The 12,697-nt window shown below is 36.3% G+C and overlaps 1 protein-coding gene across 3 annotated transcripts in view; it reads left to right on the forward strand.

Moving 5' to 3' along the window:
* ELOVL7 (ELOVL fatty acid elongase 7) overlaps positions 1 to 12,697 on the forward strand; it is a 121,158-nt gene that overhangs the window by 91,553 nt on the left and 16,908 nt on the right. For all 3 annotated transcript variants that reach the window (XM_072605567.1, XM_072605569.1, XM_072605568.1), the window contains exons 3-4: positions 2,958 to 3,148; positions 11,532 to 11,612. In XM_072605567.1, coding sequence (XP_072461668.1) covers positions 2,958 to 3,148; positions 11,532 to 11,612 — 272 coding nt within the window. The remainder of the gene's footprint in view (positions 1 to 2,957; positions 3,149 to 11,531; positions 11,613 to 12,697) is intronic.

Here is a 12,697-nt window from a genome sequence, read left to right on the forward strand (position 1 = left end):
AATACACGTAAAGGGGTATAGAAAGCTATCTGGCCCTACAGGACAAAAGAGAAGATGGAGACAAGGGCAGAGAGGGATGATAGAAGAGAGAGCAGATTGGTCATAGGGGCAATTAGAATGCTTGGTGTTTGGGGGGGGAGGGGATAAAAGGGGAGAAAATTTGTAACCCAAAATTTTGTGAAAATGAATGTTAAAAGTTAAATAAATAAATTTAATTAAAAAAAAATTTTTGTTTTTTTTAGGAACAGTGACTAATCACCTTAATTTTGTGACCTTGCTGTCATTCTTTAGGGAACAGGTTATCTCAGGGTTAACTATTGAGCTCCTTCTTAGTCATTTCCAACTTTGTCTCAACCAGTCTTTATGATCTATTTTAACTTTCCTAATCACTCCCAGTTCTGTATAATTGTGACCAGTCTTGAGAGAGAATTTATGTAAAGTGCTCTGTAAGTTTTATAAGGTCGTGTCAAGGTAAGAGATTGTTTTGATTCCTAAGTCTCTCCTTGGAGTGGTGTTGCTCAAAGGTTTTGATTTATTAATTAATTGATAGGCTTCCATTGACTATATTAGTTGATATGGCAATGATGGTCTAGCAAGATAGTCCTTTACTTTTAAAAGTAAAGGGAAACTTCTAGAAGTAGTGGAAGACATTAATGGGGTTTACTAGGCTAACTGATATCAAATTTCTCCTTAATTAAAATTATAATATATGTTATAGAAAAATAAATCTTGGGAAAATATATCATTAAGGAGTTACTACTACTCACTCTGTGAGTATAGATATAACTTAAGATATTGTGGATTTGGTTCCAGACCATCTCAATAAAGTAAATATTGCAATAAAGCCAATCACATGAATTTTTTGGTTTCCCAGTACATATAAAAGTTACGTTTACACTGTACTGCAGTCTTTTAAGTGTGCAGTTGCATTATGTCCAAAAAGCAATGCACATACCTTAATTTAAAAAATATGTTATTGCTAAAAAATGCTAACCATTATCTGAATCCTCAGTAAGTTGTAGTCTTTTTCTTGGTGAAGGGTCTTGCTTTAATGTTGATGGTTGCTTATTGATCAGGATGGTGAAGGTAAGACAACAATAAAGTTTGCCACATCACTTGACTTTTCCTGTCACTTGAACACTTAGAGGCCATTGTATGGTTATTAGTTGACCTAATTTTAATATTGTTGTGTCTCAGGGAATAGGGTAGCCTGAGAAGAAGGAGAGAAGTGGGGGACGGGTAGTAGGTAGAGCAGTCAGAACACACACAATATATTTATTAAGTTCACCGTCTTACATAGGTTCATGCTGCCCCAAAACAATTAGAATAGTAACATCAAGTATCACTGATCACACAGTTCACCATAACAGACATAATGATAATGAAAAATTTGAAATATTTTGAGAATTACCAAAATGTGACACAGAGATACAATGTGAGCCCAGGCTGTTGGAAAAGTGGCACCTATAGAGTTGCTCAACACAGAGTTTGTCACAAACCTTCTATTTGTAAAACAGAACAAAACAAAATACAAACTGCGATAAAACAAGATGCAGTATAGCAAGAGACTTAAAATGAAGTATGCCTCCAAACTCTTTACAAAAGCATTGTAAAAGAAATTAAATAGATAACTTGTAAAGATTAATATAGACAACTAATGGGTAATGTAAGAACTAGGGATTATTTCAATTTTGTCAGTCCTGACTTTTAACTGGAACTACAAGGTTTAAAGAAAAAGGCATTTTTTTTTTTTTTTTAGTTTCCTCACCTCATATTTTCTCTTCTCTCAGTAGAAGTCTCCTTTGTGGTAGAGGTAACAGTAAGTGGCAAAACAGTCAGAAGAGTTAGAAGAGACACTGAGCACAAAGTAACACACAGGCCCAACTCTGTGCAATTCTAGACACTAAAATTTAAGCAGGACATTTAAAACTTGATAGTCCAAGATGATGAAGAGGTTCCGAAATAGAGCCGTTGGAGGAATGGTTATAGAAACTGAGAATTTTTAGTTGAGAGAAGACTTATTAGTCTTCTAAAGTAGTATAAGACAATTGGAAAGAAGTATAAGATAATTGGAAAAAAGCACAGCTGTCAAATAAATAAGAGAGATTAGATTTGTTGTATAGTGTTCCATTGGATAAACCAAGGGTGGAAGATGTGGATTCAACTCAACATTCAGAGTGGTTTTGAAGAAAAAATTTAATTTATTTAAAAAATGATTTTTTACCTTCATAAAAACATTTTTCAGCTTACAATTTACCTGTGTCAAATTTAAAGGTGGCTGAGCTACAATTTCATCAGTGTGGGGACTTTGATGGGAGAAGTCACAATCTTTCTGGGCCTCAGTTTCCTTATCTGTGTGAGAACACAGTAGAAAAAATACTGTATTTATCATCAGAGGACCTTATTTGTTTCCTAATTCTTTTTTTTCCTAATTTCCTTTTTCCTAATTCTAATGGTGATCTGTGAAGAATGCACTGGCCTTGAAGAGTCAAGACTTAAGCCAATTTGGAATAGCAATCATATTGTTTTTTCAGGTCTCATCAGAAGGCGGAAGTAAAGTTTTCACTATGCATTCTTTTCATGCTATATATGTCAGTATATTAGGATCCTATGATATCATCCACATGGCAATTTCCTTCCCTGATCACAAGCCATGTAAAGTTAATCATCTTAGACAGATGCTGGGGGTGAGAAGAATTAAAAGATTTTCCCATGATCACACAGTGGGAGTTGAATCCCGTTCTCTGACTTCAGTCTTTGTTGCCCGGTCCACTGTACCATGCTGCCTTTCTCTCCCTTTGTCTTTTTTGTATGTCTGTGGAATGATGCTACTGATTACCCATGATACTACATTATCCAATGTAAAAACCCTATTCTAAACATTTGAAAACTGTATCTTCTCCATTAGGCGTCCCTTGACAACAAACATTCATTGACACTCTTGTTTTTTCTTCTAGATCCCAGAGTGGGAGATTGGCCACTCATGTCCTCTCCGCTGCCACAAACCCTTATCCTTGGACTCTACGTCTACTTTGTCACTTTTCTGGGACCAAAGCTCATGGAAAATCGCAAGGCCTTTGACCTCAAGAAATGGATGATTACATACAATTTTTTAATAGTGATCTTTTCTTTATATATGTGCTATGAGGTAAGTATTTTTAGTTTTTCTAAGAGGAAATTTTGTTAGTATTAGAGTATAAAATAAGCATGCTTCACACATTGTTGCTTTAATGACTATTATGATTATGGGGAAAAGTGCAGAGACAGATTTTTGGTGAGTGAATTGAGCCTGAGAGGGCCTTGTCAGATGCTTCCCTAAAAATTCCCATTAATTGTCTTGAAGATAGTGAATCATTTGGAACAATCTCAGTGTAACTTAGCCCAGAGGCACAGTGAAAGATCTGCTAATTTATCAATACTGTGTGATTCTTTAATGGCTTTAAAGTAAATAATTCCAAATGAAATTGTGTGGGTCCAAGACCACCGACTCAAATAAAAATCAGAGACTTCTCAAGGTAAAAGCAAAGCAGCAGGATTTTATTATGATCTTGCAAGAAAGGGCATTTCCTCTCTGACAGGTAGTCAGGAGAGTGAGGGAATTACAGAAGGCAAAAGTAGAGACTATATAGCCCTAATGCAAATCCCACCTCCCCATTGACCGTTTACTCCCATTGACTGCGAGGCAGGCTCACAATCTAAACTCAACCGTCTACCCTGTGAATAGGGGACAAGGTAGCAGAGGAATAACCAATAGGCATTATGTTGATATAGATATTGATGTGGCAACCCAAGGTGGGTTGTGCTGTGGTAACCCAAGGGGAGGGTTTAAGTTCCATATTCCCAAAAGTCACATGATTTCTGGGAAACTGAAACTTAGGCCTAACCACCTCCTAAAAGCCTTTTCTTAAGCACTGAGAAGTCTTCACTAACTTCATTCCATTCAAAATTTTAACTTAAAATATGAATTTTAAATAAATTCTAAATACAATTTAAATAAATAAATAAATTTTAAATTATTTGAAATAATATTTTGTAAAATATTAAAAATGTTTCAGATCATGATTAACCAGAATATTCAGGAAATGGACTGAGGGAGGGGGATCACTGAAGATCAAGTAGAAATTCCATTATTTTGATATTGAAAAAAAAGCTTTCTAATGAGTTACATTTTTCCCTATTTTTTATTTCCAAAATGCTTTTTGCTGTGTTACTCCTCTTATAGTTACCATGTCCTAATATTGCTATGTGAAATATTCATAAAGTGCTTTGAAGATCTTAAATCACTACTAAATTCTAGTTATTATCATTATCTTTATTATTGTTGCGGCATCCTGGTGCTTCTTGTAAGAGAAGGGCACTGGCATATTCTATTCTAATTATATTATGTGTATATTTATTGAATTAGGTCCCAGAACTCTGGTGTTTGTCATTTTTGTTTACAGCTAATGACGCATTTTCAATTTTATGTGCCTGGATTCATTAGGAGACATATCTAATGTCAAACTTGGGTCAGGAATGAATTGGAGAAACTCTCCAATAGTAATTAAAGTTGGGCTCTTCTACCCAGCTCTAGCCTGGATTGTTTGTTGTTGTGTATCAAAGTGTTTTCATTTTCTTATAAGAGGACAAGTGGGTCCTATGATGGTCAATCAGTTATTATTTTCAGTTACGTCCAACTCTTCATGACCCCAGTTGGGGTTTTCTTGGCAAAGATACTGAAAAGGTTTGCCATTTCCCTCTCCATCTCATTTTATAGACAAAGAAACTGGGGCAAATAGAGTTAAGTGACTTGCCCAGGGTCACACAGCTAGTAAGTATCTGAGGTCAGATTTGAACTCAGAACTTATTGCGTCGCAGCCTTCTGCACCACCTAGCTGCCCATGTAAGACATAAACAATGTAAATATTCTTTGAAAACTTTACAAAGCTATGTAAGTGTTTGGTAGTGTTGCATGTTGTGAGAAGGCTGTGGTGTATTTTAAATTAATCTGTGTTTCACGAACTACTTTTTAAAGCTTTAGTCCTTAAAAATCTACTCTAATCCTGTTAAGTAAAAGCAGATTTCTTGGTTCTCAGTTATGAGAAGTATTTTATTAAAATAGTGATTATGTAGCACTTCACTTATGGAAAAAATATAACGCTATAATGAATTTCTAAAATGTTTAGTTGTAATGGAATTCTGCTAAAATGAATACACCCAAATGACAAGTTTTGAAAATAAAACACAGTGACTATGCATCCTCTTTGTAGTAACTAAATGCTTATTAAATTAAATTGGAAGTGAATTTAGTAGACTAATTGTTGCTGGACATCAAAAAAGTAATTTTGCTCTCATCTCATTTCTAATACTTACAACAATGAAACAGCCTGGGAGGGTGGAAAGGAAAGTGGATTGAAATCAGAGAATTTGAATGTATATTCTAACCATTCCTCTTACTACATATGTGATCTTGAGCAAGGCATTTAACTTCTTCAGCCTCAGTTCTGTAATCTGTAAAAACGAGGGTGTTGGTCAAGATGACCACTAAGGTAGCTTTCAGCTCCAGAGCTGTAGTAATTGCCAGTTTTCTTCTTTATAGTGGGTGATACCTGAGGAGAACATTTCTCACACAGGGTACATGGATAGAGACCAGAGAAAGGTCTTGGGACAAGTTCATTTGCTGTGATAGTAGCAGGGGCATAGAAGCAGGTTAGTTACACAGGCCTTCTGTATAAGGATACTTGTCGTGACAGCTAGATGGTGCAGTGGGTGGAGCCTGGGTCTGGAGTCAGGAATACCTGAGTTCAAATTCAGACTTACCCACTGACTGTGGGTAAATCACTTAACCTCTGTTTGCCTCAGTTTCCTCATCTATAAAATAGAGGCTAATGGTACCTCCCACCCAAGATTGTTACGATGATCAAATGAGACAGTCATTAAAAAGTCTTTAGCATGGTGGCTGGTGCATAGTAAATATCATATAAATGTTTGGTATTGTTATTATTATTAATAATATTAGTATCAATATTTTACCCATACGGGAAAATGGTTGAATTTGTCAAATGTCACCTCAGGAGAAATTGTGGCAATTCCTTGCACTATAGCAACTAGTACTTCTGTGACCTCAGTTTTTCCTTTTAAGCAGTGACCAGGCTGAATTCAGCTTGTCTTTCCAGAACAAATGGGGTTAACTTCATTCCATATCTTCAGCTTCTTCCAGAGGATTAAGTGGAATTTTAATTTGGACTATCACTATTGTTCCTTCTACTTACCTCACAAGCTGCTTGTACCAACTAGTCTCACTTCTCTTCATGGAATGTGGACAGATTAGCAAGGAACATCAATGACAGTCAAATGAATAGTTGAATGGTACTGAATTAGGGGAGGGACAGTAAGAATATGAGCTTTTTATGATATCTTTGAGCAGCTGAAATATCTGAGAGTGTTAGGGGATGATTTTCTTGTATATGTTCTCCAGTACAAAACCAAATTTGCATCAGTTGATTTTGTTTCTTTGCTGTCAGTGCTGTCTACTAAAATGTTTGAAAGATTGTTGGATTTAATTCAGCCAGACCCTTTCCCTTGGGCAAGTTAGGTAACTTGCCCAATTTGGCATATGTAGTAAGAGGCATAGTTGGAATACACATTCAGGTCCTCTGATTTCAATCCAGTTTTCTTTCCACTCTACCAGACTGGTTCAGTGTTGCAAGCATTAGAAATGAGAAGAGAACAGAATGTCCTTTCCTGTTAGCCTGCCTTGTATCTAGTTAGCTTAAATGACTGAGTTGCTCATACACCTGCTTTTTTTTCAGAATGAAATGGGTGTTCCTTTTGACTTAGATGATGTAAGTTATTTCCTGTCCTTGGTAAATAGTTATTTTGAAAGCCTCGTGTATATGTGAGATGAGTATATGCATACCTTACTGTGGCATTCTTAACTAATCAAAAGTTAGAGATAAGATAATGATGAAAAGCTATAAAAGCCCCATCTCATTTAAAAGGTTGATGTCTTTAACAGCTAAAGAGGATGCTCTCTTGGTTATACAGTACATCAGAGAATTTATTACGCAAGGTACAGTGTCATTAGGTGTGCAGGATAAATAACCTCATCAAGAATGTGGTAAAGATTTGCTATTGTTGACTCAGGGTCAAATAGAGAGAAAGATAAAGGAAAGGAACATTTACTTGCAGAACCAAGCCTGGCTTAGGATGTTATGCTCTTGATATTCTGTGTCTATTAAAAATCTCCTTAAGAATTATTCAGCACACATTAGGGGCCAAGAAAGAGTCCAGGTTAGAATTTAAAAGTTGAAAATGTTATGTACTCTCTCATATTCAATATAGTGTTTATTTTCTGTAGAATAAGATAATTGTAGGCACAGAATTTTTTGGCCAGAGCAACTCATGGAAGCAATCGAATAAGGTATGATGAACAGTGATGGAGGAAATGCTCACTTGGTCAAAATCAGAGGTCCTTAAACTGTTAATTGATGAAAGGTATCTGTTAAATAATAAGTTATACCAGGTACGATGTTGGATGCTAGCAATTCAAATAAAGAAAGTGATGGTCTCTGCCCATGAGGATATATATTTGAAATGGAAGATAACACATTGTAGAGGAATGATGTCCAGGGAAGGAAATGCTTTTGGGGAATTCTCTAGAAAGCTATCTGGGTCAGTCAGTCAGTAAACATTTACAAAACTCCCACTATGTGTCAGGCACTGTGCCAAACACTGAGGATACAAAGAAAATTAAAAGACAGTCCTCACTTTTGAGAAGTTCATGATCTAGTGGAGGGTACAACATGCAAATAATTATGTACAAACAAGTTATATACGAGATAAACAGGAAATCATCAGAGAACTAGAATTAAGAGGGTTTGGGAAAGACATCTACTAAAAGGTGGGATTTTTGCTTGGACTTAAAAGAAGCCAGGAGATGGAGATAAGGAGGGGGAGAATTCTAGGTATGGAGAACAGCCAAAGAAAGTGCATGGAATCTGGAGATGGAGCATCTTGTTCAAGGACCGTTAAAGAAGTAAATGTCACTGCAATATAAGGGATAAGGAAGTGAGTAAAATAGAGAAATACTGGAAAGAGAGGAAGGGGTCAGGTTATGAAGGACTTTAAAAGCCAAACAGAAGATTTTATATCTGATCCCAGAAATGATAGGGAGCCACTGGAGTGAATGCATGAGGGGCGGGGGGTGACATGGTCACACTTGTGTTTTAGGAAGATCACTGTGACAACTGAGTGGAGGATGGACTGGAGTGGGAAGAGACTGGTGGAAGGGAAATAACCAGCAGGCAATAGATTGGATGTGGGTGGTGGTGGTGGTGGTGTTAGGGTGTGTGTGTGTGTGTGTGTGTGTGTGTGTGTGTGTGTGTGTGTGTGTGTGTAAGAGTCAGGAGTCAAGCATAACACATAGTGTGTGAGCCTGGATGACTGTGAGGATGCTGCTGCCCTCAATAGTAATAGCAAAGATTGGAAGTGAGGAGCATTTTGGGGAAAAGATAATGAGTTCAATTTTGAACATGTTAAGTTTAAGATGTTTACATGACATCCAATGCAAGAGGTTTAATAGGCAGTTGGAGATACAAGACTGGAGGTCAGCAAAAACAAATTAGGGCTAAATAGGTATATTTGAGAATCATTATCATAGAGATGAGATCAGATGTGAAATATGACAGAGGGAGAAGAGAGGAAGGACCAGGATAGAAACCTTTTCTGAGGTTAACAACGTGATCTGGATGAAGATCCAGCAAAGGAGACTGAAGAGTGGTCAGGTAGTAGGAGGAGAATCAGGAGGAAGCGGCGCCATAGAAACCTAAGGAGATAAGAATATGAAGAAAGAAATAGTGATTGACAGTGACAGAGGCTACAGAGAGGTCGAGAAGAATGAGGATTGAGAAAAGATCAATACATTTGACAATTAAGAGATTGTTAGTAACTTTAGAGAGAAATATTTTGGTTGAATGACAAGTTTGAAAGCCAGACTCTAGAGCATTGAGAGTGAGAGGAGATGAAGTAGAGGAAGTCATTGCAGATAGTGTTTTCAAAGAGTTTAGTCACAAAATGCAGGGGTAATATGGGATTTTATATATATATTTATTGGGGATAGGGTTTTATTTGAGGAAGGGGAGATATGATCATTTTTATAGGCATTAGGAATGAAGATGAGTGAGAGAATGGGGATGGGAGAAGAGGCAATCTTTGAAGGCACAATGTAATGCTATCCCTTGTGTATGGAGAGAAATCATATAGGTGCTACCTGCCTGATGATAGGCTAGATGAGATGTGAAGCAGGGTCTGGAACCAAATAGATATAGCAGTTTAGATGTGTGCTCATCATAATTCCAAAGCTGAATGAATTAACTTCCCCTGTAAAGGAGTCATGGTCTCTGGAGGGTTAGTCCATAGCCCAGAGAATCTCTGTTCCAGTAGAGGGAAGAGGGTCCAGCTGCCGAGCAGATGGCAAGATATCTTGTAATGAGAAGAATCTGACAGATTAATTATTTATTGATAATTATTAATTAATTAATCATTACAGTTTGGATCTCAAGAGTACATAGCAAAACTTTAACCATGAGATGTTTATAATGTAAATATAAAGGAAATGTCATAATGTAAAGGAAAACACAAACAAAAAGGCTCCCACACACGAGCAGATTTCGCTTTTCCTTAGTGGAATCAGTTCTGTCTTTCTATATGTCTCAGTCCTGTGGTGCATGTTGAAATTTTCCTAGCTAACTTAGAGAAAGAAGTCCAGCCCTGACAATGTGTTTATGTGTTTGTTTTCACTGTGGCAGTGAAGCAGTGTATGCCCTGTCTCAGACACGTACTGAATGTAACCATGAGCAAATAGTGAACAGCTTCTCAATGCTCTGGAGCAACTCTCTAAGAATATAAATTACAGATAAATTGTCAATCCGCATGAATAGAAGGGGTTCAGCATTGGTTGGTCTCTCTACAATTGAAATCACATATACGTCTCCCTTCCTGAAATCTGTGTGCTTGAATATGTGTTTGTATCTACGGAACTATGCTTTCTTTGTAATCATTCTATTCTATTAATTACAAGTCTAAGAATCTCTCATGTCTGCATAGACAAAGTGATTAAATGGTGAGTGCCTGCCTGTCAGATATATTGACTACGTTGGTTGCTTTTGCTTAACTGTTTTTCTTTCTTATAAGAGAAGGTTCTTTTTCTGCTGGTGGCATGGGTTAGGGGCAGGAGGGCCTATTTAAAAATAACTATGTTGTATAAACAAAAGGTACTAATAAAATGGATTTAAAAAAAATAAGTGTATGAGCCAAGTCAGGTGCTGGTATTTTTAAAGATGAATTTTTAATGGCCCAACTTTCATAGTCTTCTTTTTTTTTTTCCTGAAATGTCTTCATATGGCTTTCAAAAATCATATTTTCAAGTTTTAAAATGACATGGTTATATTTTTAGCTTTAATAGACCATTTGCAAAAGTTTAAGTAGATACCATCACACGATGAAATAAGTGTTTAATTAAAACATTTTTGCTTTAGGTTTATCAAATTAGAAATGTTAGGGCTAAGGTCCATTGGAGGACTATGATATAATTGTGATATTTATTGAAAAGTTCTAAGGAAGATGAAATGTGGGATGTGGGCGCTTGTGCAAATAGACTATTGCCAACCACTTAGAATGTCCATTAAAATTAATTAGAACTAATTGAACCAATTAAAACTGAAATAAATAGAACCCTTGACTACTCACTTTCAAATACTGTTTTAATAGTAAACTTGCCCACAATCAGACTTGAAAGAATGTTGACACAGTATTTGGATTCAATTTCAAGCCATCATCTTCAACAAATAGTTCATTCTTTTCTTTATTGGACTGCAGCCACCTTGTGGTGGTGAAGGAATTAAGGTCTACCAGATTGCAAAGTTGTAACTGACTTCCTAACAAGAATATTTTCTTTTATGGATGACTTTTCATCCAAAGTCAAGAAGGAGATCTACTCATTTCCCTTATCTTTTTTTTTTTTAATGTTACTTTGCCCATTTTCTTGAATTTTCATTTAAGAGAAAATAGTGACATTGTGATCTATGACTTGAAGTTGAACCCTGAGAAAAAGGCAAAATAATAACTTAGTTGTTATATTCACCTAGAAAATATCTTGAGGTAATGTTTTGATTTGATTATTTGCTGATTTCATAAGTCAAAATGTTGGTGATTGATAGAAAATAAGAGAAAATTTCATCACCTAGTGATCATCTGAGTAACATGCAGTTTGGATAATCTTTGCCTCACTTTTCTTCACTCTCTTCTTTCAGTGAGGTACAGTATGTTGTGATAATTGTCTGAAGAAAGTTGTTTTATTCAGAACAATATCTGTATGAACAACAAAATGAGTGTGATTCACAGCTGGTCACCATTTTAGTGAACTTTCCTCCTTCACTGATGAGATTTCTCATTCAGGTACTCTTGTAAGAAATGTGTCTGGAAAACCCAATTGAAATCCTGGTAAGTATTTCCTTAATGTTTTTTCCTATTGTTTTTCTCTTCATCTGTAGTTCTTCATGTCTGGCTGGGGTGTAGGCTATTCATACCAGTGTGACCTTGTTGACTATTCCAGATCACCTATAGCCCTAAGGGTAAGTTGTTGTTTAGTCATTGTTTCAGTTGTGTCTAACTCTCCATGACCCCATTTGGGATTTTCTTGGTACAGATACTGGAGAGGTTTGCCATTTCCCTCTCCATGTCATTTTACAGATGAGGAAACTAAGGCAAACAAGGTTAAGTGACTTGCCCAGGGTCACACAGCTAGTAAGAGGCAAGATTTGAATTCAAGAAGTCTTCCTAACTCCTGGCCTAACACTGTGCCACCTAGTTTCCCTGCAGGATAACCAGTAATTATTACAACTGGGCAAATTAGAAGGATGAGAAAGGATATTTTTAAAGCTGATTTTGAATCACATTTAATGTACTCTAGATTAAAAATAAGTTGGAGGGAAGAGCCAAAATGATGGAGGAAAGGCAGGGACTCACCTGAACTCTCCCAAATTCCCACCTGGATACCTTTAAAATGATGCCTCAAAACAAATTCTGGAGCTATAGAACTCACAAAAGGATGGGGTGAAACAATTTTCCAGCTCAAGAACCAGATATAGAAATTGAAAGAATCCATTGGTCATCTCCTGGAAGAGATCCCAAAATGAAAACTGCTGGGAATATTATAACCAAATTCCAGAACTTCTAGGTCAAGGAGAAAATATTGCGAGCAGTCAGACAAAAGCAATTCAAATACAGTCAAGTTTTCACAAGATTTACCAGTTTCTACATGAAAGGATGGGAGGACTTGGACCGTAATATTCTGGAAGACCAAGGAGCTAGGATTGCAACCAAGAATTATCTACTCAGAAAAACTGAGTATAATCCTTCATGGGAGAAAAATGGATGATCAATGAAATAGAGGACTTTCAAGTATTCCTGATGAAAATATCAGAGCTGAATAGATAATTTGACTTTCAAATACAAGACTCCAGAGAAACACAAAAAGGTAAACAGGAAGGAAAAGTCATAAAAGTTTCAATAAGGCTAAACAGTGGGAAAATGATATTTGTAACTCCTAAAAACTTTGGGGCAGTTAGGAGTATACAGAGAGGGCATAGATGTGAATGGAATATGATGGGGTGATTTATCTAAAAAGATAAAATTAAGGTGTAAGAAAGAGAAATGC

The sequence above is a fragment of the Notamacropus eugenii genome, chromosome 4, assembly GCF_028372415.1.
Source record: "Notamacropus eugenii isolate mMacEug1 chromosome 4, mMacEug1.pri_v2, whole genome shotgun sequence".
NCBI lineage: Eukaryota > Metazoa > Chordata > Mammalia > Diprotodontia > Macropodidae > Notamacropus > Notamacropus eugenii.